The sequence below is a fragment of the Puntigrus tetrazona genome, chromosome 2, assembly GCF_018831695.1.
Source record: "Puntigrus tetrazona isolate hp1 chromosome 2, ASM1883169v1, whole genome shotgun sequence".
Taxonomy (NCBI): Eukaryota; Metazoa; Chordata; class Actinopteri; order Cypriniformes; family Cyprinidae; genus Puntigrus; species Puntigrus tetrazona.
In genome coordinates, this window is record NC_056700.1 from 17394141 (window position 1) to 17415687 (window position 21547).

General features: G+C 37.6%; 1 protein-coding gene across 1 annotated transcript in view; it reads right to left on the reverse strand.

Moving 5' to 3' along the window:
• Positions 1-21547, reverse strand: part of insra (insulin receptor a) — a 42477-nt gene that overhangs the window by 8085 nt on the left and 12845 nt on the right. Inside the window, exons 3-10 of the mRNA XM_043259920.1 lie at positions 8128-8449; positions 5144-5283; positions 3831-3975; positions 3515-3729; positions 3296-3422; positions 2696-2946; positions 1784-1951; positions 1491-1689 (exon numbers count right to left, since the gene is read on the reverse strand). Of these exons, the coding sequence (XP_043115855.1) occupies positions 1491-1689; positions 1784-1951; positions 2696-2946; positions 3296-3422; positions 3515-3729; positions 3831-3975; positions 5144-5283; positions 8128-8449 (1567 nt within the window). The remainder of the gene's footprint in view (positions 1-1490; positions 1690-1783; positions 1952-2695; positions 2947-3295; positions 3423-3514; positions 3730-3830; positions 3976-5143; positions 5284-8127; positions 8450-21547) is intronic.

Below are 21547 nucleotides of genomic sequence, written 5' to 3' on the forward strand. Positions count from 1 at the left end.
TAACTTTTTTATCACATTAATGTAGCCTTGGTAGGCCAAATACATTTCCTTATGGTTATTTTGGTCTTTTTTTAAAGGAATAGAACACTACCATACATGGATTCCAAGTCTCGAAAATCCAGTTCACCGAGTTCATTACTCACGTCACCACTAGAGGGAGCAGAGGAGCATTTCATGTGGTTTGTTTTAACTATTCCAGTGGTAAACCACTACCAGAGCACCACAGTCTTCAGTTATTTCCTCAAATATAAGAGCTCAGGACAGGAGGATTCAGCTCTTTTGGTGTGCTCTAAGAGCCGAAGCATTTCCGAGGATAAAATCATTTTTAAGTATAACCATATTTTAACATCTAAATAAAATGAACTGAATACTTTTTATAGTCTGTAAAAGCACTGTGAATAAAACGTGTGGTCCAGCTGCAAGACAACCATAATATTTAGAACAATGAAGGGTAGTGAGACAAACCGACTGTAGGAGTCTGCACTTCCTCTATCACTACTACAGAGCAGACAACATCTTCCCCCAAAACAAAGATTACACTAAACCAAGGCCTGTGCAAGGCATGAGAGAAAGTTTGTGTGTATATGGGAGTGTGCATGTGTGTGTAGGAGTGGAACGGGATCTTTAAAGCCAGCTGCGAGCTTCTGAAGGCCAAAGATACACAAAGACAGCGTAATAGCACCTAACGAAAACACATACTCAAGGTCTTGGTGGAGTCAAAAACAACCCAGCCTGACCACCACTAAGACGTTCAACCCTGAGCTTAGAACTTTGGAGAAAACAGATGAACACCATGAACCACTTGAGAATCTCCACCTAGAGGGTCATGTCAGGTGAAGAATCTGACAGCTGCATCTCAAGGGTCTCTGAGCGGAAAAATACCATCTGTTTCTAAAGCCTTTAGACTAGGCCTAACTAAGAACTATTTCGATAGTTAATACATCTTGTCATAAATCTTGCACAATGCTCTCCTTGGAAAAAAGACATAACGTACAACATTCACTGACTAAATGTGTACAAAGCGTATGATATATATTGTCTATAAACAACATTTTTATATAAGTTTATATAATGTAGGCAATGTGCTGTTAATTGATGAATGAGTCTACATAATGTTTCTTTATATTATATATTCCCTATATATACAAAAAAAAGTTTTTATGTGCATAAAGCATCTTATGTTTTTATTATGCATGCCGTATATCAAGCAAATTCAATATATGCAATATATTGTCTATAAATTAAAAGATTATGAATAATGTGTGCCATATAATGTCTATTTATGAAAACGATATAGCATAATATATAGTATATGCTATATATTGAACACAAAATTAATAAAATGTCTTTTTTTCCACAGAAAACTACTTTTTACTACTTTGTGTCACTGGTGCAGATTCTAAATGATCATTTGTAAATCAAATATTTTCATTATTGATTACACTTTCATTTTTGCAGCTGTAATCTCCACTAGTTTACAGAACATTTACCTGAGCTCAAAGACTTCATTATGAAGGTAGTTCTCAAAGGTTTTGCGGTACTCTGTCTCTTCCGCCTCTTTTTTTAGCTGTTTCTCTGTTTTGGGGCAAGCGCAGCAGCGGCTATCTTGGCCCTGCTCTTCGGTTTGGTTCCACTTCTGTTCTTCTTCACTGTCCACTTGTGTAGGGGCTCTGGTGGGCAGCTTCATACCTGAACAACAGAAAAAACAAACACTACCATTCAAAACTCTAAACATTTGAATGGCAGTGTGTACGTTTCATGATGTTATTGCATGTTTTCTAACCTTTCTGACAATAATCAAACTTATAGAGCTCGCTGGCTTCTGGTTGCTGCTGGCAGAAGACAAGGTAGTGTGTGATGTTTCCATTTGGATCGTTAGGAGGCTTCCACTTCAGAATGATCTGAGATGAGGAGTTTGATGAGGATATGGGATCCAGTGGCACAGAGGGTTCTAAAAAAGACACGAATGATTTTAAACAAAAGTCAAAAATGTAGACAAGTAGAACAGGAGACTAAACTCAATTCCGGTTAGACCACATTGTCAGACTGGGTCACCAATGAGACAAGAATAAAAGCAGTTTCCGTCTAAAAAAGGAAGAAGTGGAGGGGCACCATCAATGTCACGGCATGTGAACCCAACTGTTTGCTAAACCAGAAAAAAAAAAAGACACAAAAAAACCCTACAGCACTACTTTTAGCCCTTGCCAACCAGCTGCCGAAGCAATGTTCTCAACTTAGTCAATGGTTATGTGGTTTATCAGGAAAGAAAGACAAAACAAGCTCAAAAGGAAGCCAGACAGACACCTGGCAGCACTGAAAGCAAACCACATTGATTTTTCTCCTAAATCATGGCCTGTCATGCTGCACACTGCTGAGTGATTTCATACCGCTGAAAGTCAGCAGCAACCTATTTTACCAGCCTTTGACCTCTTTTATTGCTCTCCCATGCCAAACCTACACAATAAACACTGCTACTGGAACCAGAAAACGACTTCAGAAATGACTAAATTCAGTTTAAGCAGATTTGGTACAGAGATCATGCATACAAATGCTTTTAATTCAACCCTCTAATAGAGATTTGTTTTGAGCAAGCGTGTACTTTTCTCTCCACTTTTGGAAAAATAATCATATTTTTTACATTTCATTTTGCATGACAGTGTAAGGAGTTGTAAAAAACTTTTTCTAAAGCTCTTACTGGTAGCATTGGTGCGGACATAGATAATTTCGCTCTTTGCTCCATGAACTTGGTGTTCATCAGAAGCGGAGAGCTGGGTTTTGACCATGATGGCGTACTGTGTCCACGGCTTCAAAGGGAGGATGAGGTACCCGGGCTCTTGCTGTTCCTTTCCATCTGTGGCGCGAGGTGGAGGGTCTACATCTGCTATGACCCAGCTGTTAGAGCCACATGCATCCTGACCGTCAAACTCAGTCACGTTCTTATATGGCCTAGAGACGCAAAGAGAAATGTCAACAAATCCTTACACAAAAAACACTTCACTGGAATGAATTCAATCTATAAACACTAAAGAACAGCTATAAAATTAACTTTAGAGTCAGGGTAGTTCACATTTTGAATACGGGAGAATGAAAATGAGGCGGAAGTACGGGAAGTACAGTCTGTTTAACTTGGTATGGACCATTAAGTTGGCAAAATACAGACTTCACTTAAAACTTTCCAGTGGGCAAAATGCTCTGGATTTTGTATAGTACTTCGATTCTTCACAGCCTAATTCAAAACAAAGTAAATAAACTGTCTACATTGATTAAGCTCCATACAAAAAGTTGAGTCACTTACGCCTCTTTGTATAAAACCATGAATCCGAGGAGGTCTCGAAAATCAGGTGGCCAGAAAGGTTCCCATTTAATTATGATCTTGTCAGCAAGTGTGCGAATCTGCGTGAATTTCAAAACCTGGCTCTCACCTAGGGAAACAAAGCAAAGGAAAAAACACATTCAGATTTATCCAGAAAGAGCATATGAGCATAAGCGAAATGCAAGGCTAGGTCCTCCTCACATGAAGCCTGATCTCCATTGGTCTTTGAGACAATGTCATTCTTTGTTTGCCGGTTCTTAGTGCCCGTCACCTCCTCCATCTTCCGGATCTCTGACATGCAGAGTTTAGAATTATGATGGAAAAACATGCGACCCTGCTTGATGGTCAGGTTGTGTTTGGACCAGTCCCACAACTGACGCAGGTTCTGGTTATCGAGGGCGTAGAAAGAATAATTTCTATTGGGAAAGAACACAGCGCACGAGTGAGGACGAGGGAAGAGTAGGAATAGATGACATGGGATAGTTAGGTTTGACAAATCCAAAAGCAAGACTCATACCCGACTTCCTGTGTCTCTCCATGGATGATTCGGAGCTTGCGAAGGAAAGATAGAGAGACTAGGGCGTATGAGTGTCGTACAGTCAGGTAGCCGGTGATCTCCTCCAGCTGTCCCAGGTTAGCTTCCAGCTCTGCGGCTATGTTATCTAACAGGGAGAGATGGAAACAAGCTCAGAATTTTTGAAAACCTGCACTCTGTAGAATGTACATGGGTAGTTGACATATAAATGTTCACTGTGTTGACTGTGTCCTATGGTGTGAAATAGCAAAAAATGTAGAATATATTTTTTTTTATATACAAATAACATAAGAAAAATGTATAGCATTTAGCAGGACAGAGGTTTATCTTCAATGTTAGCGTTTTTGTCACATCTTTCTTTCATTTTTCATCACACCATAGGGCACATTTATACATTAACTACCCACAAATGAGTGTATGTGTTTTTGTAATTTATTACCAAGTAATAATTAACAACAAACTGGACAATTAAGCAAGGCAAGTATATTTATGTATATTTTATTTCACACAAAAGTGCTTTACATCGAGGAATTAAAATGATTGTAAATATTAAATTGCAACAATAAAAACAAGCAAAACATTTTAAATGATTTAAAATAGCATAATATCTAAGAGCGAATTTCTCATTTTTTGTGAACCACTAGTATTTCTAACAAACTCGATCCTAATGATCTGATCGGTCTGATAGGTTTATATTCACTGAGTTTTGAAATAGTTATAACAATTAGTACTTTGTATATGGCTCTAATACCATGCTAATATCTTCTCATATCTGGGGTCCCTTCCTCCAATAATAGTACTTAAACCATATGTTTTTTTTTTCTAAAATATTTGCGATACTATGATTTTCTATGCCGTTTCCTCTTCCCTTTTTTCTTTTGTCTTATTTTTCTCCTTTGTAACAATGTTAGGCACTTATTTTAAATATAATATAATATAATATATATTTTTAATACATTTTATTGTGTATATTTATATTATTATTTAATATTTATTATATATTATGTAAATAATATATTTATACTTTTGAATAGCTGACATTAATAATTAAATAACAATGAAAATTTGTGCGTGTGTAAACAAATGAATATATAACGATTATCTTATTGATGTTTAATCTGTCGATCAGAATGGTTGCCACAGACTTTATCCAATTATATAGTTAAGTCATACAATAACATTTGCGGAACGCTCATTAACCAATCAGAACCAATTCCAGAGAGCTGTGTAATAAAGGCATCCTTCTACACTTGCACAAAGAAGAGAAATTGTATTAAAGAGATATTTGTCCTTACTCCCTCCGCGAATGTTGATGACCAAACTGCCATTGATAACAGTGCATCCTCTCAGAGCCTGCGCCGCAGTGACTGAGTCCACTGTCTTCAGCCCCATGCACACTTTGGGACAGAGGCCAGCGCAAGGGGTGCAGTTCAACCTGCGACACAGAACACAGAGTCACATGTACACAAAGCCGCATGACAAACAAAAGTCATTTATCCACACGTGCCGTGAACATGGAAACAAAGAAACGTTGATATGATGGAGTGTTTCTATTTTCATTGACACTAAGGAAAATTTGCGGTATTAGGACAATAATGGATTGTTTGCGTCAAGGACGTGGATCCTGTTGCGCAAAGTGTCAGCGCTGGGAGTGAGGGTGACCTTGCAGGCGCAATCAAGGATAAATTAGACGTTCTCTCAGATGTGCCAGAGACACAACTTAATCACTGATTGTTTTTGTAGATACTCTGGGCCTGACTGAGGAACTGTTTGTCTTTTGCGCAGGATGCTTTCTATGCCCCTTTTCCTGTGAAACTACACTACGCATGTTTGTACATAGTGTGTATAAAGTGTGAATCCACGAGCAAAACAAAGGATACGGAGGCGTGGTTTGCAAGCCAAAAGTCTTAATTATACCAGCGTCACAACATGATGTGAAACCGTGCCAAGAATGTGCACAAACCACCTAATGGAAGTAATGGGCTGTCGCTGTGTTACTCTTTTGCGGTGCCTGCCAAAAAGGACGGAATGTGCTGTGGTTTATCCGGCTAATCTGAAGCGAAGCTGGTGTGTGGGTGAAAGCCGTATTGCAGACATATCAGAGAGTCCAGTGTGTTGTGTCTCCCTGCAGAAGGGATGCAAATCAGAGTCATTTATCTGTCAGTGGCCAGACGGCGCTCCCTGTCTATGCAGCTAACAGACAGAGAGACACAAGATGATCAAGACAAGGGTGTCGAAACTCCTGATATCTCAATGGATAGCATGCTGAGACAGTAACCGAGGGCGGCAGCATGGGGAGAGAGGCTTGACCACTGCACCGTGTCCGTCCTGCCTCTTTGATTTGTGTGTCTGCTGTCTCAATTCCCACAGCGCACCCACACTGCCCAGTCTAGGGGTCATACTGGCACAGGGGAAGCAAGAGTAACTGTCCGGCAGAACGTGCATTTCAGTTCATTATTTACTTTACTTTTTCTTCAAACACATAATTTTCGATGAACACAAAAGTACATTTTAGGTCTGTTTTATAGATACAACGAAACCGCACGGTGATTCAGACTGTCAAGCTGCAAAAATGATAAAAAGTATCATAAAAGTGGTTCATGCAACATTTGAAGCCATGTAGTAGTTGCGTCTGAGAAACTCGTTACACACAAAATTTAGTCCGTTTCTCAAACAAAGCTATAGAATGGCTTCAGAAGACATGTGTCTTGGAATACTGTGAATGAGTCATAAAGGGTAATATCCTGAAAGACTGCTTATGCTTTCTGCAGATTGACAGTATGACTCAGTATGTATAAAAACAGCTTGGACATTTTCCTCAGCGGGATAAACTATGAGATTATAAAAGGTTTATTTCTGGGTAAAAAGTGTTGGCTCAAACGTGCTAAATAAATAAATAAATAAATAAATAAATAAATAAATAAAAATCTCTTAGATTCCACAAATACACACTCCATGAACAAAAAGTATCAAATTATTTTTTTTTGCAGTCAAATACAATCACCATTATCACAGGACATGTTTCACCAGTGCCAGATATCGTTTTGGAGGGCTCTTAAATCATAAAATGGATATTTCATTAATTTTGAGAGCACTACCATTCAAATATTAAGAATTAATTAGATTGATTAAAAGTTACAGTAAAAAGCTGCATATTACGCATGATTTCTGACTAAAATAATGCACACATTAACCAGAATACAGTCACTCTGTAATATAAATATGTATAAAAATCAAATCCCAAACAAATATCTGAACAACACTTAATTTTTCCTCTCTGAACTCTGCTTAAATACATTTCCCACTTAAACAAGAGCATTCATTTGCTATAGTGAAGTATGCGTGATAGATTTTGAAAAATCTTGTATCTAAATATCTCGTCTTGATTGCATGCTTCGCTGTTTTCATTGAGGGTTTTGCTGGAGTCTGACCACAACTGAACCAAAGAGCTGAAAATCAGAGATGTCAAGAAATATTTTTTGAAAATATCATCCATCCTTACGCGTAGAAATAGTGTGAGAGGGAATAAAACTATGAAACACTGGCTTTTCTGCATCTCCACCACAAACAAACAATACAAAACTATGTTCTGTGTAAAACTATGTAAGATCTCTTTAAAACAGAGGTTAGCGGTCTGTTGTAGTCATCCTATTCCTGCTCAGACCTTCTTTTAAATGGGCACAAACAGCACTGCCAAGCCTCACACTAAGTATGCACTGCTTTAAAACTCTCACTCTTCCTCTCATTAACATACAACGTTCCCTTTCTGACACACTCTCTCACTCGCTCTGTCCCAAATGATCCTTTGTGCACTCAGACAGTCGATTGAGGTCAGTACAGCCCTGATCACTCTAAGCCATCTTTGCAGCTTAGTCCCTTTCTTCACTTCTTGTTCCTCTTCTATGAATGAGACAAACAGGAAGGATGCATAAAATTCATGCTGAAAAAATGACTTAAACTGGCCTAAGCTGTTTTGCTGGTCTTTCAGCCTGAACAGACTTGTCTGGCCCACTAAGCATATGAAACACATAAATTTCACGTTTTTCATTCAAATAAAAGAGGAGGAGAGTCTGAGGTCTAAGTGATGCATAAAGTAGTCCAGTGACCCAGACCCCTTCCTCTTAACAGGTCACACTTCATTCACAACAGATTTAGCGTTTATGGGTCTTGACGCACACATGGAGCTTGTGAAGTACCCTTTAAAAACACTCAGGGACATGCGCGCTAGTATTTGTGCATGTTTATTGAGTGGAGAGCGTATAAGTAGCGGGTTACTTACGTAGTGGAGTTCACAGTGGTGTACCCAGAAGGGCACTCTGGGATGCAGGCTCCGTTGTGGATGACGTATTGGTGGCAGTCACCTTTGCCCTGCTTGCACTTGTTGTGGAGCTCCTGGCAAAAGCTGAAGCTGACGCAGCGCCAGCCCTTAAAGGTGTAGAAACCAAGTGGGCACTTGTCGACGCAGGCGTTATTGTGCATGTAGTTGCGGCAGGCCACGCATTTGTGCGAAGAGTTGGACTCCAAGCAGCCGCCCAGACACTGGTCGTGGCAGCACTGGTTGTCTTTAGTGCAGGCGCGGTGCTTGCATGAGGATGGGCACACTGTGGAGAAAGAGAAAGGAAGATTATATTCAAAGAAATTATTTTTAGGGAAAGAACAGATCTAATCGAGGAGGTTTGGATTAGTGTGAACACATTATATATATATATATATATATATATATATATATATATATATATATATATATATATATATATATATATATATATATATATATATATAAAAACAAATCAAGTGCATAAAAAAATGTATGTCTTCAATTTAAAATATGCAAAGAAAAAAAAAACATATTCTACAACTACTCTATATTGGACAGCATTTGTGGTCTGTTGTTGATTACCACATAAAAATAATGTTGATAAAAAGAACAGAAAACACATTTACATGAATTCCTTGCAGGCAAAGTACACAGATTCTTTAAAAACCAAAACGTTAAATTGTCAAACGCTTTTTTATACAAATGAGCACATGAATTCCTCTTGAACCACTGTTAAAAGAATTTTTATTCCAGAATCTAGCAGTATGTTTGGGGAGCTCATTTTTACAAACTCCTATCCTGAAACGTCCATCTTAACTAATATGAGTTCCTAAAACTTACTGCCAGATTCTGGAAGATAAATTCTTCAAACAGTGGTACAAGAGGATACGATGCTATTCCTTTAAGCAGCACTCAAAATGTATCTGTCCATAAAGCTCATGAAAAATCAGTTTTAAAGGATTAACACTTCAGCATGTTATTCTTATAAAGTGAGGGTCATTTTTTAACCTCCTGATACATTGCTCATGTGAAGACTCCAGCAAGGTTGCAGTTCAAGAAAATGATGGCGCTCGAGACTAAATGGTTCATGATGGTTTCTCATTAAATTCGAGGCATTAATTCTTAATTCTTTAGCAGTTCACATGTCTTTTCTTCTCCATGTGTGCATCCTTCTCATGGGCATTTAACCTTTTTTTAATTTTAGCCTGATTTCAATCTCTATTTTTTTCACTCATTTTATCTGGAAAAACAAAAGTTGCCTAAAAAATTGGCACACCTGAATATAAGGAGTTTTTGACTTTCAGCCATCCTGGACAATTATTTATACACATATTAGGGGTGGGAATATTCAGACACTTCACGATTCAATTTCAATTCTGGGAGTCACAATCCAATTGCAGAATGATTCTTGATCTACATTTTTTTTTCCCCATTTAATTATTCTTCTTTGCAAATGCATCTTTACAACATTACATCTTAAACATCATTGGAGTTTCAGTACTGCTATCTTAAAAGTAGAGGTGTGAATCTTGGTTTCACAATTCTATAAAGTTATTTACAGTTATCATTATCAACTCAATATCACGATGTTTCACATGCTCAGTTTTCAATATTACTGCACATGGCTACATCTTTATATACATTTTAAATAAAATTCATTTTGTGCAAAATTAGCTTTATATTATATAAGCAGGCTACGTTTTAAAACAATTATTTAAAATAAGTATCTGAATGTTTACAGACAATAGTTATATATATATATATATATATATATATATATATATATATATATATATATATATATATATATATATATATATATATATAGTTTCTTATAAAAGTTTCATGCATTTGAGAATTGTCGAACTAATGCAGGACGGGGAAGTGTTTGAAAATGCTGAACGTGTTATGATTGTTGGTGGAACTTATTACACTTCCAATATAAATGCAAAACTGTAAAAGAGTTAAATTTTTTGCTTCCGTTTAATTCATTATTTTCTGTGGAAATTGACAGATGCTGTCAATAATTAACTTGTAATATACTTGTAGTATTCCTGCGGTCACGTCCCATCATGCTGACCGTCCTATCCGACACCATGTTACAATTGTCAATATTAAACAATGACAAAATGGCCTACTCTGATAAGCAGCTCCTAAAATGGTGTAACCGCATTCCTCTGCCTTTTATGTGCTCTTTCTTTCCGTCCTACACACAGACACACAAAATCCCATAAACACACACACCACACAGAGCAGTTGCTTGACAAGAGTCTTGCTGTAAGTCCCTCTCTCTCCCACAGAAGTCAGTGTTTACATATTTCTTCACCCCCCAACCAAAACGCCAGAGGTAAAAGAGGCCACGTATGGCATAGGAGAAGGTAAGAAAGATAGGGAAAAACCCTAAAGATAATTTCTCGGGGGTCGTACGGGTCCTTGTATAGTGGACAGAAGAGAATCTACAGTGATTTATGGATTCCTCTGAAATCACTCTGTGACTTTACTGGCCTCTTTCTAACAACGTGACCCGCAAGCTTGTCTCTGAGACAGCCTGTTAAAAATAAACCACGCATGGCTAGCAGGAGCATGCGCTGCTGCCCTCAAATGAATGCGCTTGCGCGTCTGTTTGAACACGCACACACAACCTCCCTCTCACAAACACACACAAGTGAACAGAGTTTTGCTGCTGGCCGTGCCGATATCCTTATATAAGAGTTACTAGAAATTAGTTCCTAGAAATGTACTCTTTGTGGGTTTAAACTATTTTAAGTAGCAGTAGTAATTTATTTTCATTGCCATGTCAGCATCCAAGGCCATCTTCACGGCAAAAACCAAACTGGAACAACACAAGGGTAACGCAAACGAAATAAATCTAAACAGAAACGCAAATACAGTAAATAAAAGTTATACAACACTTTCTAAATTAACATTAAAAAATAATAATTTATAAGTCTTTCATACTAAACTTTCATAAAGTAGTTACTTTTAATGAAACATTTCAAAAATTTTAATAACTACATAAAAAAAAAACTATGTGGTATAAACAACAAATAAAAGTACACTTTTAATATTATTTTGAAGTTTTTTAAATTTCTTTTTAAATTAATTTTTTTTTTTACTTTAGAACCATGTTAAAATAGAAAATATTTAAACTGTATTTGTATGATTTCCTTCAAAATGAAAAAAAAAAAGAAAAAGAATAAATGAATAGATCGAACAAAACAATTAGTATTACATCATTGACCTTGATATGTGATTGTATCAGCACAAACCTAAATGTACACACAAACACACCTTAGAGCTGTGCACAAGAAAAGGTCTTTATAATGAATCACATTAAGACACCAAGAGGACAAAGAACAAGCCACAGAATAAATGTGTGTGTGTGTGTGTGCGTGTGTGTGTCTCGTAATGGAATATTGGCTCTCGTCGGTGATGTTAACACCACAACTCAGTCGAACACGATCCTGGAATTGGTTTAGTCCATAAAGAAAGGCCAGCAAACACCTCTGCTTCCATGACAACTGCTTCCAAGACAAAATGAGAGATCAGAAATCTCCAGACCTGCCTTGTGCATAATAATTAAGCATTCAACCGACTTTTAACACCATGTTAAAACCTTCAAGCAAACAAAACTAAGCTTTCAGAAATGCTTTGAGGGTTCTCTAAAATTTCCAAACGCTCTTGACAAGCTCTGACAAACCCAGGAATCGTGAAACGCCTGGTAAAAAAAAAAAAAGGGAATTGGGGAAATAGAGTGTGCTGAAAATACAAGGAAAAGTTGTCAAGAAAAGTGAGAATGCTGGCAGTATTCCGAGCAGCTAAAATGGATTCATATGCAAGTTCAAAACGATTCTCAGTTTTTCCACTGAGCTCCTCGATACGTATTTCGAAATACTGAAAAGGTATAAAACGAAGCGGCCTTTCGCACACACGTTTTTATGACAAATTAAGGTATAAAACAGGTCTTGCGAGTGTATAGCTGTTGTTCACTTCAATGTCAGGTGACACCGGGTCAGCCAACTCCAGAGCAAAACAACATTACCCTCTGTCCCTTCTACACAACAATCCAGGGAGGGCCATATCACCGCCTGCCGTGAAAAGGAGGGGAAGTGTGTCCGTGTGCACATGTGACAACAATGAAGGTGCTAAGTTGGAAAAAACAAGCAAGCCACAAAGATTGTGTCAATTGAAAGCACATTAAATTAAGAAGAATTCTGTACAAAAAACAACCTTGTTGACTCTAATGGCTTTCCATGAAAATTCATTATCATCTATTCTTTGAAAAACCCTACCGCCTCTGCCCCTATTTTCTCTCCCTCCCTCCTTCCCTTCCCCTCGCTCTCCCGGTTATAAGCAAACAGACACAGATCCTGATCCAGAGAGTCCAGTCCAGTTAACAGCTCCAGCCACAGACCCACCCTCAACCTTAACCAATGTGTATGCTGGCTGCAGAAGGTAGCCATTCAATGGCCTGTACTGTCTGTGAGGCAGAGCCACCGTGTGTTAACCCTTTATTGCTCACGGGTCCGCAACCTTGGGCAGAATGATAAAGGGGAGGGGAAAACGCTGCTGCAAGAGTTAGAAAAACTTGTTCCTCTGCTCTGGAAAGATGTCTGCTCCTTTCTGGATTCCACCTACGGAGCCGCTGGGAAGCATGCTGGGAACTCCTGCAGTCCGGAGAGTTGTTGTTGATAAGTTGGGTTTGCTAAGTGGTGCATGTTTGATACCTTAAATAGTGCAGCTTATTGAGGAGTGTGCTGTTACTTCACAGAGTCATCTTACTTACAATACGACCAGAACTGCTTAGCATTGTGGCAGAGTATGTCTAGATAATGTGTCAAATATTCAAGTTTTTTTAAACTTACATTTTTATTCAGCAAGGATGAATTAAATTGATGTAACAGTAAGGACATTTATAACAATTTATTCAAATAAATGCTGTTTCTTTTCATTGAAGATTCCTGAAAAAAAAAATGCACTGGGATATATATAATACGAAATGTTTTTGTGCAACAGCAGATTAATGGCTACTGAAAATCTAGCCTTGCCTTTAAATGCATTACACTGCAATAACAACACAAAATTACAATATTTTTGGATCAAATAAATACAGTTCTGGAGACCATAAGAGACTTCTTTCAATTAAATACATAAACTACATAAATACATTTACACTACAGAATGCTAATTGCATGATCCTTGAAGAAATTCAAGTGTCAGTATCATAAAAAACTCACAAATTACAAAAAAATATTTTGTTTAATTAACATTTTATATAAATATTATTGCTTATGCACTTAATGTAATACTGTAGCATTGCAAATAAATACATATTCATTTAGTGAAAACCTGCATTTATTAGACTACAAATTGTTTAAAATTATTTAAGAAAAATTCTGAAAGAACTTTTAAAAAGACGTTTATGAACAAATTTTTACAGAACATACTAAAATATTGAGATATATAATACTGAATATTACTAAAAGGCTAAAATATTTTAATAAAATGAATAAAAACAAATAAAGCTATGCAGAGCAATATAAAAAATGTAATTTCTCCAATGTTCCTTCTCTCCTTGTGCAGTGAGTATAGAGGGAGTCATTCATTGCTCATTAGCTTTTATTCATTCATGTTATGGGCGTCTATCTGCTAGATCTGGGTCACATTTCAACATCAGGGTGGGTGGTCACATGTAACTCATTTATCGAAACCGCAAGCTGTGCTCGTACTCTTAAAGGCAGTGCAATTCAGTTCAGCACGAGCAGAAACGCCATCTACACCTGTGTGCAAACACCTGAGATGGGAAGATCAACTTCCATTAAGGATATGCAGTGCATGAGTGTGTAAGAAAGAGACAGAGAAAGGAAAGAGCATTAAAGAGATTAAAGGTGTGTGAAAGGAAGAGAGTATTTACCTTTGGCGCCGAGACACAGAATCTGACCCTTGAAAATGAAACGTCTTTGCTGGACATAGATCACATACAGCTTGATCTATAAACACAACTGTACCGCAGGAAGGAAAGGCAGCACTATAGAGTTCAGCTATTGTTTTTATGACAGGCGACATCTGACACGTCGGCAAGTGACAAACACTCTCACAATCTGCTCTTTGTCACCGCAAATACACAGCAATTCACACTAAGACACATTATAGTATGTAATTAGCACCCAAGACGTTCGCCTCGTGTACCAACGGTTTTATGCCTTTACGCAGAAACAACAGATTTGGTTAGGAAATGTAGGGTAACCATAATTTAAACTGTCCTTACACAGGCCGTGCATATAAACGTCCATGAAAAGATAAACAGACACCTTAACAACTGCAAGAGGAAAAACAAACAAGCTATCTCTCGAAATGATTCGTCTTTAAACTGGGTCAAAGGCCATGAGATACAGATTCTCCTCAGAGAAGGCAAAATATTCAGTGCTAAGACCAAAACAATCGCACACCTTTGTGCGCATTCAGTCGCACGACTCGTCTTGTTAACATCATGCACATAATACCAGACAGCACTGTTCGTGAAATTAAACTCAGCTTTGTACACTTGTCAGACAATTTTCAAGGTTCGTGTCTTGAGGACTTCGCTACAGTAATGGACCCTTTATAATTCAACAGATAGGTGAAAGGATTTCTTGGAAAGAGTAGGCATCTCAGGGGAAAGCGGGGTAGATTCAATGGCAATATCCTGGAAAACTCACCTACACGCTTTCGACAGTACAAAGAAAAAAATTCCCTGCAGCATTTGTTGCACGCAGGTAATCAAAAAAGTAAATGCCTAAATTCTACTGTAGATGCAACTGACACAAGAGGCAACAATCACTTTAGCTGTTAATTAGCCATGCATGCACGGTCAGTAGTCAATATTTCAGAAAATCACATTAATAGGTGCTTAATGGGCCTGGATGATATATGACGACTGCACTGACAGGCAAAAGAAACGACAGACACAGGATGACTCTCAAACACACACACACACACAAAAAGAAACATTACATCTTTGTTCAACAGGTTAATATTAACATCATATTGTGTATTTTGTTCTATTTTGTTAATTTTCCAGTCAATTCTGTGCTTGTGCCATTGACCATTATTGAATGTCTTATTTTCCTAGCTGAATTACAGAAGGGAACCTGCACACAGACACCTTAAACACTCTGCTCAAACTACACCTCAAATGGGAAGACAATTCTTCACTTATGGGCCTCTCTGCCAAAGCAACTTGAGACTGATGAACACCTCCTGTCCAAATAACACATAATTCCAGAGTAAGGCGTTGTTTTATCATAAACTAGCGGGATGTTCTGTACTTCTTCAACTGTAATATTTCCCAGCCTTTCAGAGAATCATTTAAATACTTCATAAAAACAGTGAAGAGGAATTACAGTAAAGTTTGGATGACCCTTTGTAAGTTATAAATATTGTATGAACAGAGGACAGCGGTCTACTACATATGCATGCACCTGTTCCTAAACATTTTCTGGTTATGTAGCTACTTCCGTGTAGATTAACTTCTTTCCCATCAATGCTGCATAATAATTTGATAAAAACAAAAATAATGAACGTGATAATGACAGAAAACCTTCTATACATTAGATTTCAGGCCATTTTCTTTATAATTTAATGTCAAAAACGTGTGTAATGTGCTTGCTGGAAATTCACTGAGCTGTATTTAGAAAGGCACATGACTACAAGAGGTGTCACAGTTCATGACAGGGCAAAACCAATCCATGAACCCTCTGCAGACCTCTGAGGCTTTCTCATCGTTGAGAAAAATATAAATTTAACATACAAGTCAGAGAGGCAAGGAAGCACCCGATGGCCCCTCAGAGCTCCTGAGCTACTGTGCGGAGCTAGAAAAACATCTTAGAAGGACAATCAAGTCTTTAAGCAAGGACTGAGAGACTGGCTCAGCATCACACAGCTTCACACTAGAGAGGAGATTTAGTAAGACAACAACTTGAAGCACACAGCCAAAACAATGCTCAAGTCTCTAAACGCCCTCGATAACCTTGTTGTTGTGGGCATTTGTTTGTCGACTGACAGCAAAGAAATCTTTTCAGTGGCTGCATTTTCCAATGATGAACAAACAGGACATACTTCAATGGCAACAGTGCGTAAATACATAATGTATGATACTGTAGAAATATTATCATATCTGATATAAGCAATGATTCCTAATTAGGCGGGAGGAACAAGCCTTTTACAATTTTAGGTATTTCAAGAAATATCCATCCCAAACAACTAAATCTTATATTGAGTGTATCTGCGTCAGAAAGGTGTACATTTGCCTCAATAGCTGGCAGTCAGTCAGTTCTCTTAGCCTTATCGCGTGCATTTGGGTCCTTGTAACCAGTTTAGCCTGACAGGATGCTGCTTTAATGTGTGCTTACACATTCACTGAGCGCACCGAAGAGGATGTGTGTGTTCAAGATGACCCAAGGCATCAGAGATATGCGCTCGTTCTATGATTGGATGAGGACTGTGAGAACAAGACAGTAATGAGATGCTACAAGGACAGCTATTAATTAGTCTCTGTGTTTTGGGGTTAATCGTGGATTCAGAGAGGTGACAGCACTATGTGACACTGCAGGCGGTGAAACAGTGGCTACTAGCAGTAGAGCAGAGACAGATGCTGTAAACACTTTCATTAGGCAACCAGTCACCCGTAATGGAGGAAAAACACTCCAACATCACGATTGTACTGGCTCACGTTTTGTTTTTCATTGCCACCAGGTCGAGCATTGCAATGACAGGCAACACATCTAAATTAGACATGAAGATCCAGATCACAGTGGAGAATCATCTGCACTAATGTGCTGATGAATGACGCAGGGACTCCATACGTAGGAAGTGTGTTTCTCCTACACTGTGTTACAATAATTTATTAAGACCAAAATGAACATGAAATTTAATAAAACGAAAATCCATGAAGGCATGATTCACCCAAAAACAAAAACAGTCATCATTTCCTCAACCTCATATAATTCTTCAGTGAAGGACAAACAAATGGCCCAGTCCATACAGTTAATGCATTATTTTAGCAGCAATAATGTGATTTTTTTATGAATTTTTATATTTTTATTTAATTATTATTTTCTATTTTAATGTTTCACTCACTTTAGATGGTGTTTTTGTCATTTTGATCACTTTTTTCTATATGTCTACATTTATTAATTTGTTATTCAATTCAATTTTAGTTAATTTAGTATACTGTTATTCTTTAAGATGAAAGGTGAATGCCTATCTTGTTTCGGTTCGTGCTCGTTTTTTATGGTTTTAGATTTGGTCAAGGTTGTTTTAAACCCCCGTTTTCTTTAAAATACCACGTTCTGTTTTTAGCAGAGGAAAGCTAGCCATACAGGTTTGGAATGACAGAAGGGTGAGTAAAATGATGACAGAATGTTCATTTTTAGGTGAGCTATCCCTTTAATGACTGCATGCAAGTTATCTCTCTCTTCCAACAGCAGAGAAGAATGTCAGATCAGCTTTGACTACCACACCCCAAGCTGAAGCTTGAGGATCAGTCTGGACAAAGCACCCCTACGGCTACTGAAACAACAGCACCCTCTCTTTTTTTTTTTTTTAAAGGTCTGTACCACATTAATGTGTCTTGGGTGGATCTGCAAAAGTTACTTGACAGATACTTACACAACTGAAACTGTCAAGGAAAAGATACTGTCACTGCTGGATATATCTGAACTTAAGCATATTACAGTTCTTCTGAAGTCATTCGATACCTTTGTGTTAAAGCAGACCGAATTCATTATGAATGAATTGCTTAATTCTTTTGACTCGATCCACTGAAGATCTTCGCATCTGCACTATCCTCCTTTATTAGAATGCATGTGAGAAGAAGTGGTTTCATCCGAAAAACAATTCACTCTTTTGAGTTGAAACTTTTCGATAAATCAGCTGATACGGTGCACATAAATTATGAATGGAAAAAAAAAATGACCAATGAGTGAACTTAATGACAGCAGTGAAGAACAGCTCACTCTGCACTGAATAATGACTATCATTTTGGTCTGCTTCTCACAAAAAGTTTTTGTATGCTTTCAGAAGACTTGGAATGTACCTAGGAAGCATTTTCTGAATTAGTCACAGTAGATTTTCCTATAATTAACATGAAGAACGTGTGCAGATTCCATGTGGGCCTAATAATATCTAGCATAAACTGAGTGGTTAGAGCACAGAATTAAAAGACCCACTCTAACTGATTATGCATTTAGAAAATTACATGAATTATAGAAACATGGGGGCAGAGACAGGCAGTGTTGGTCTTTAAAGAAGCTCATGGCTAAGAAGAGGCAGAGAGTTGAAAATATTACAAATAAATAACACTAAAATATATATAAAATAAGGAACAAAAGTCAGCAATGAATGTGTTAAAGCAGCTTTGTAGTTAAAATGTTAGTTCACCCAATGATAACAGATTAATTTTTGGGTGAAATATTCTTTCAATCCCTGATAAACCGGTAAAGTGATGTTTTGATAGTATGCAGACCCCGTGTAGAAATACCTCTCTCTGCGGGCTGAGCTCTGATCTCTAAAAACCTAGTAGATCTAGAGTTACCACATTTATTGTGGAAAAGGATTGTAACAAAAAGGCTAACACTTCGGTTATACATTTTCCAAGCACCAGCTCATACGTAGAACTGCACAAAATAAAAACACTGCCAACTTCTTGGCTAAAATAAGATGAATCTTATTTTATATTTCACGCTTCTGTGTTCCGCAAATCAAATCTGTTTGCCATGATTAAAGTTAAAGTGCTATTCATCCGCATGAAAGTCTGTAGATGTGAAGAACATTTAAAGAGCCCGGCCAGAGATGTTTTCACAGAAGAGCTTTGAGTGAAAAACTGTTAAAAACACTGATGAAATGCTCGTCTGCTGAGGTTTAATGAATGCTTTGGATGTCTGGGATTCCAGGAGAAGGGCTCTAGCAGTAATGCTTTTTACTGAGTTAATACCTTTGGCACTCAATGGGCTTGTCTCAGCCCTAAAGGAGGGGCTACAGACTTGAGTATATAGCCTTTATATTCAGCCCAGTGAGAACTCGAGCATCCAAAAGATCCAAAAATGTATGTGGAAACTTTAAAACGTTAACCAGATCCATTAACAGTCTGTTCTTAGCCAATTATAATCGATAATCAAAGCCCTCAAATTTGCAATGGCTTATAATTGAGTCTTTTAAGCGATTGAAGGATCCCAATCTTTTTCCAAAACTTAGTCGCCTCATAAGTGTGGAGAGAAAACCTTCAAAATGTTTTTGGCTTTCTGCCTTTCTACCTGACGAATGCATTTTTGTCCATGCACAAAATGCTGCACAGCCCATATAATTTCAGCGGATTAATGCTGTGTATGGCATGATTAATTTCCTGATATTACAGAAGGGCTATTTAAAGAGGATTAAGAAATCACTTTTAGGGATGCATGATCAGAAGCCATGTTCAAACATTTCATCAAGAGGAAGAACGTTTTGTTGAGTAAGGCCAAGCTAACGAAAGAAAGTGTAAAGGGAGACTGGCTGCAGAGTAAGTGCATGGTTTAGAAAAAAAAAAAAAAAAAAAAAAAAAAAAAACAGACAAAGATGACTGAGAGAAAGAGGGTGTGAAAGGAAGAAAGTAAAAGTGATTAATTTAGAGGCAATGATGTGGCTCTGGCTGGGCTTATGAATGTGTGTTTTAGGAGGACACAAGGTGCAAAATGAGAACTTGCTATTGAAGAGTTTTGATGATGATTTATGCAGCAGATCTACTGATTGAGTTGTAAATGTTTTGGCCTTTATTCTAGATGTAAACATAGAGGTTTGTCTTTATGCTACAGTACTCCAAAATGCTGGCAAAATTAATTTAAACACATTATGTCTTTGTTTTTCAGGAAAACGGACCAAAAATATTGACGCATCATATTCTACAAAGGTTTTGTCCAATCAAATGGTAGAATGAGAATGTCCCATTCCCAAAAGGTTTGAAATTAATACAGTATTTATTAATGTTTTGAACTGGCTTTATTATATTTTAATTGCAGTTTAATTTTTTGTAATTTTGTCATGCACTTTTGTATTCTTTTTGTTTATTTTTAAATAATCTTCTTTATATAATCTTCTTTATATTAGACTTTAACATTTTGTGAAAACAGTGTGAGTAATGCTCGCCTGTGCCAATTTTCACATATTTTTGTGGGTGGTTATCAAGGAGTTTCTACGCGACTGCTTAGGTATTCAGAAGTTTTTGTCAAGCATCCATTCTCCCTTTCTCTCAAATCAAGCACGGTTCATGTGCATGGATCCTAACACATTCTGGTCAACCCTTGAACTCTGGGGAAAAAACATCCTCCCCACAGCGAAGCAGCACACTGGAAGAGTTCGGTTCCTGTCTAATATTGGTGGTGCTGATGGTCAGAGGGTCTAGGAGCTCTGCCCCTGGGACCATTCATAACCTCTCAGTAGGAAGCCGCCTAACAATGCCCGGAAACAATTGGGACGAACATTCTGTGAAGTTCAGTAACAGCTATTGTTCCATGCCGAGACTAAATTGGCGCCAGTGTATCCTGTAGTATAGGAGTGTCAGGCAATTGAGGGGGAAACGGGAGACTCGATAGTAAAGCCTCCCCGCTGTAGACGGTCCTTCCTTTGGGATACACCCGTGTGCGTATCAATACACATTTTCACCCAACACTTACTTATGTATACACTTGTTTCTCAGTGCTGCTAAGAAACATAAGATCTCATTTCCGCACATAAATAACAGAAGCATAGGTGAGTTATTTTCTAGCTGACCCACACGGGCCCTCCGAGATTGAAACGGATGGAGACGTGAAGGTCACTGACGTATGTGAATCTGGAATCATCTCACATGGAAAAAAAGCTACAGGAAGGATCCCAATCCTCAAGGTCTAACACTTATAAAGAATGTTAAAAATAAAACAGCTCCATTAAAAATGTTTCCTTCAGCCTTTATCATCATTTCCCATGCTATTAATATATTTGACATGTTCTTTTGCAGAATAGGTTCCATTTTTAAAAATAAGACAAGAGTAGAGTGATGTTTAGCTCTGTTAAAGATTCTGATACACAAGTTATTATACTAATGTGTGCAGAACCACGCTGAAATACTGTGTTTCCTACTACTGAGAGGCACAGCAACACTACTAAACTACTGTGTAAAACCATGCAGTCCATCCAAGTCCTGAGCTGGTTCTTTTTCCAACAATCAAACACCTCTACCTGGCAACGTACGTGAAGGAAACTAATTAATAACATATTATAGTACTTAATTTTTTTGTATTGTTTAATGTATAGGTCCATTATTAGACTGCATTCAAGCCGCCAGTAAAAAGACTGAACAACACTCCTTTGAAAAATGTATAAAAAATAT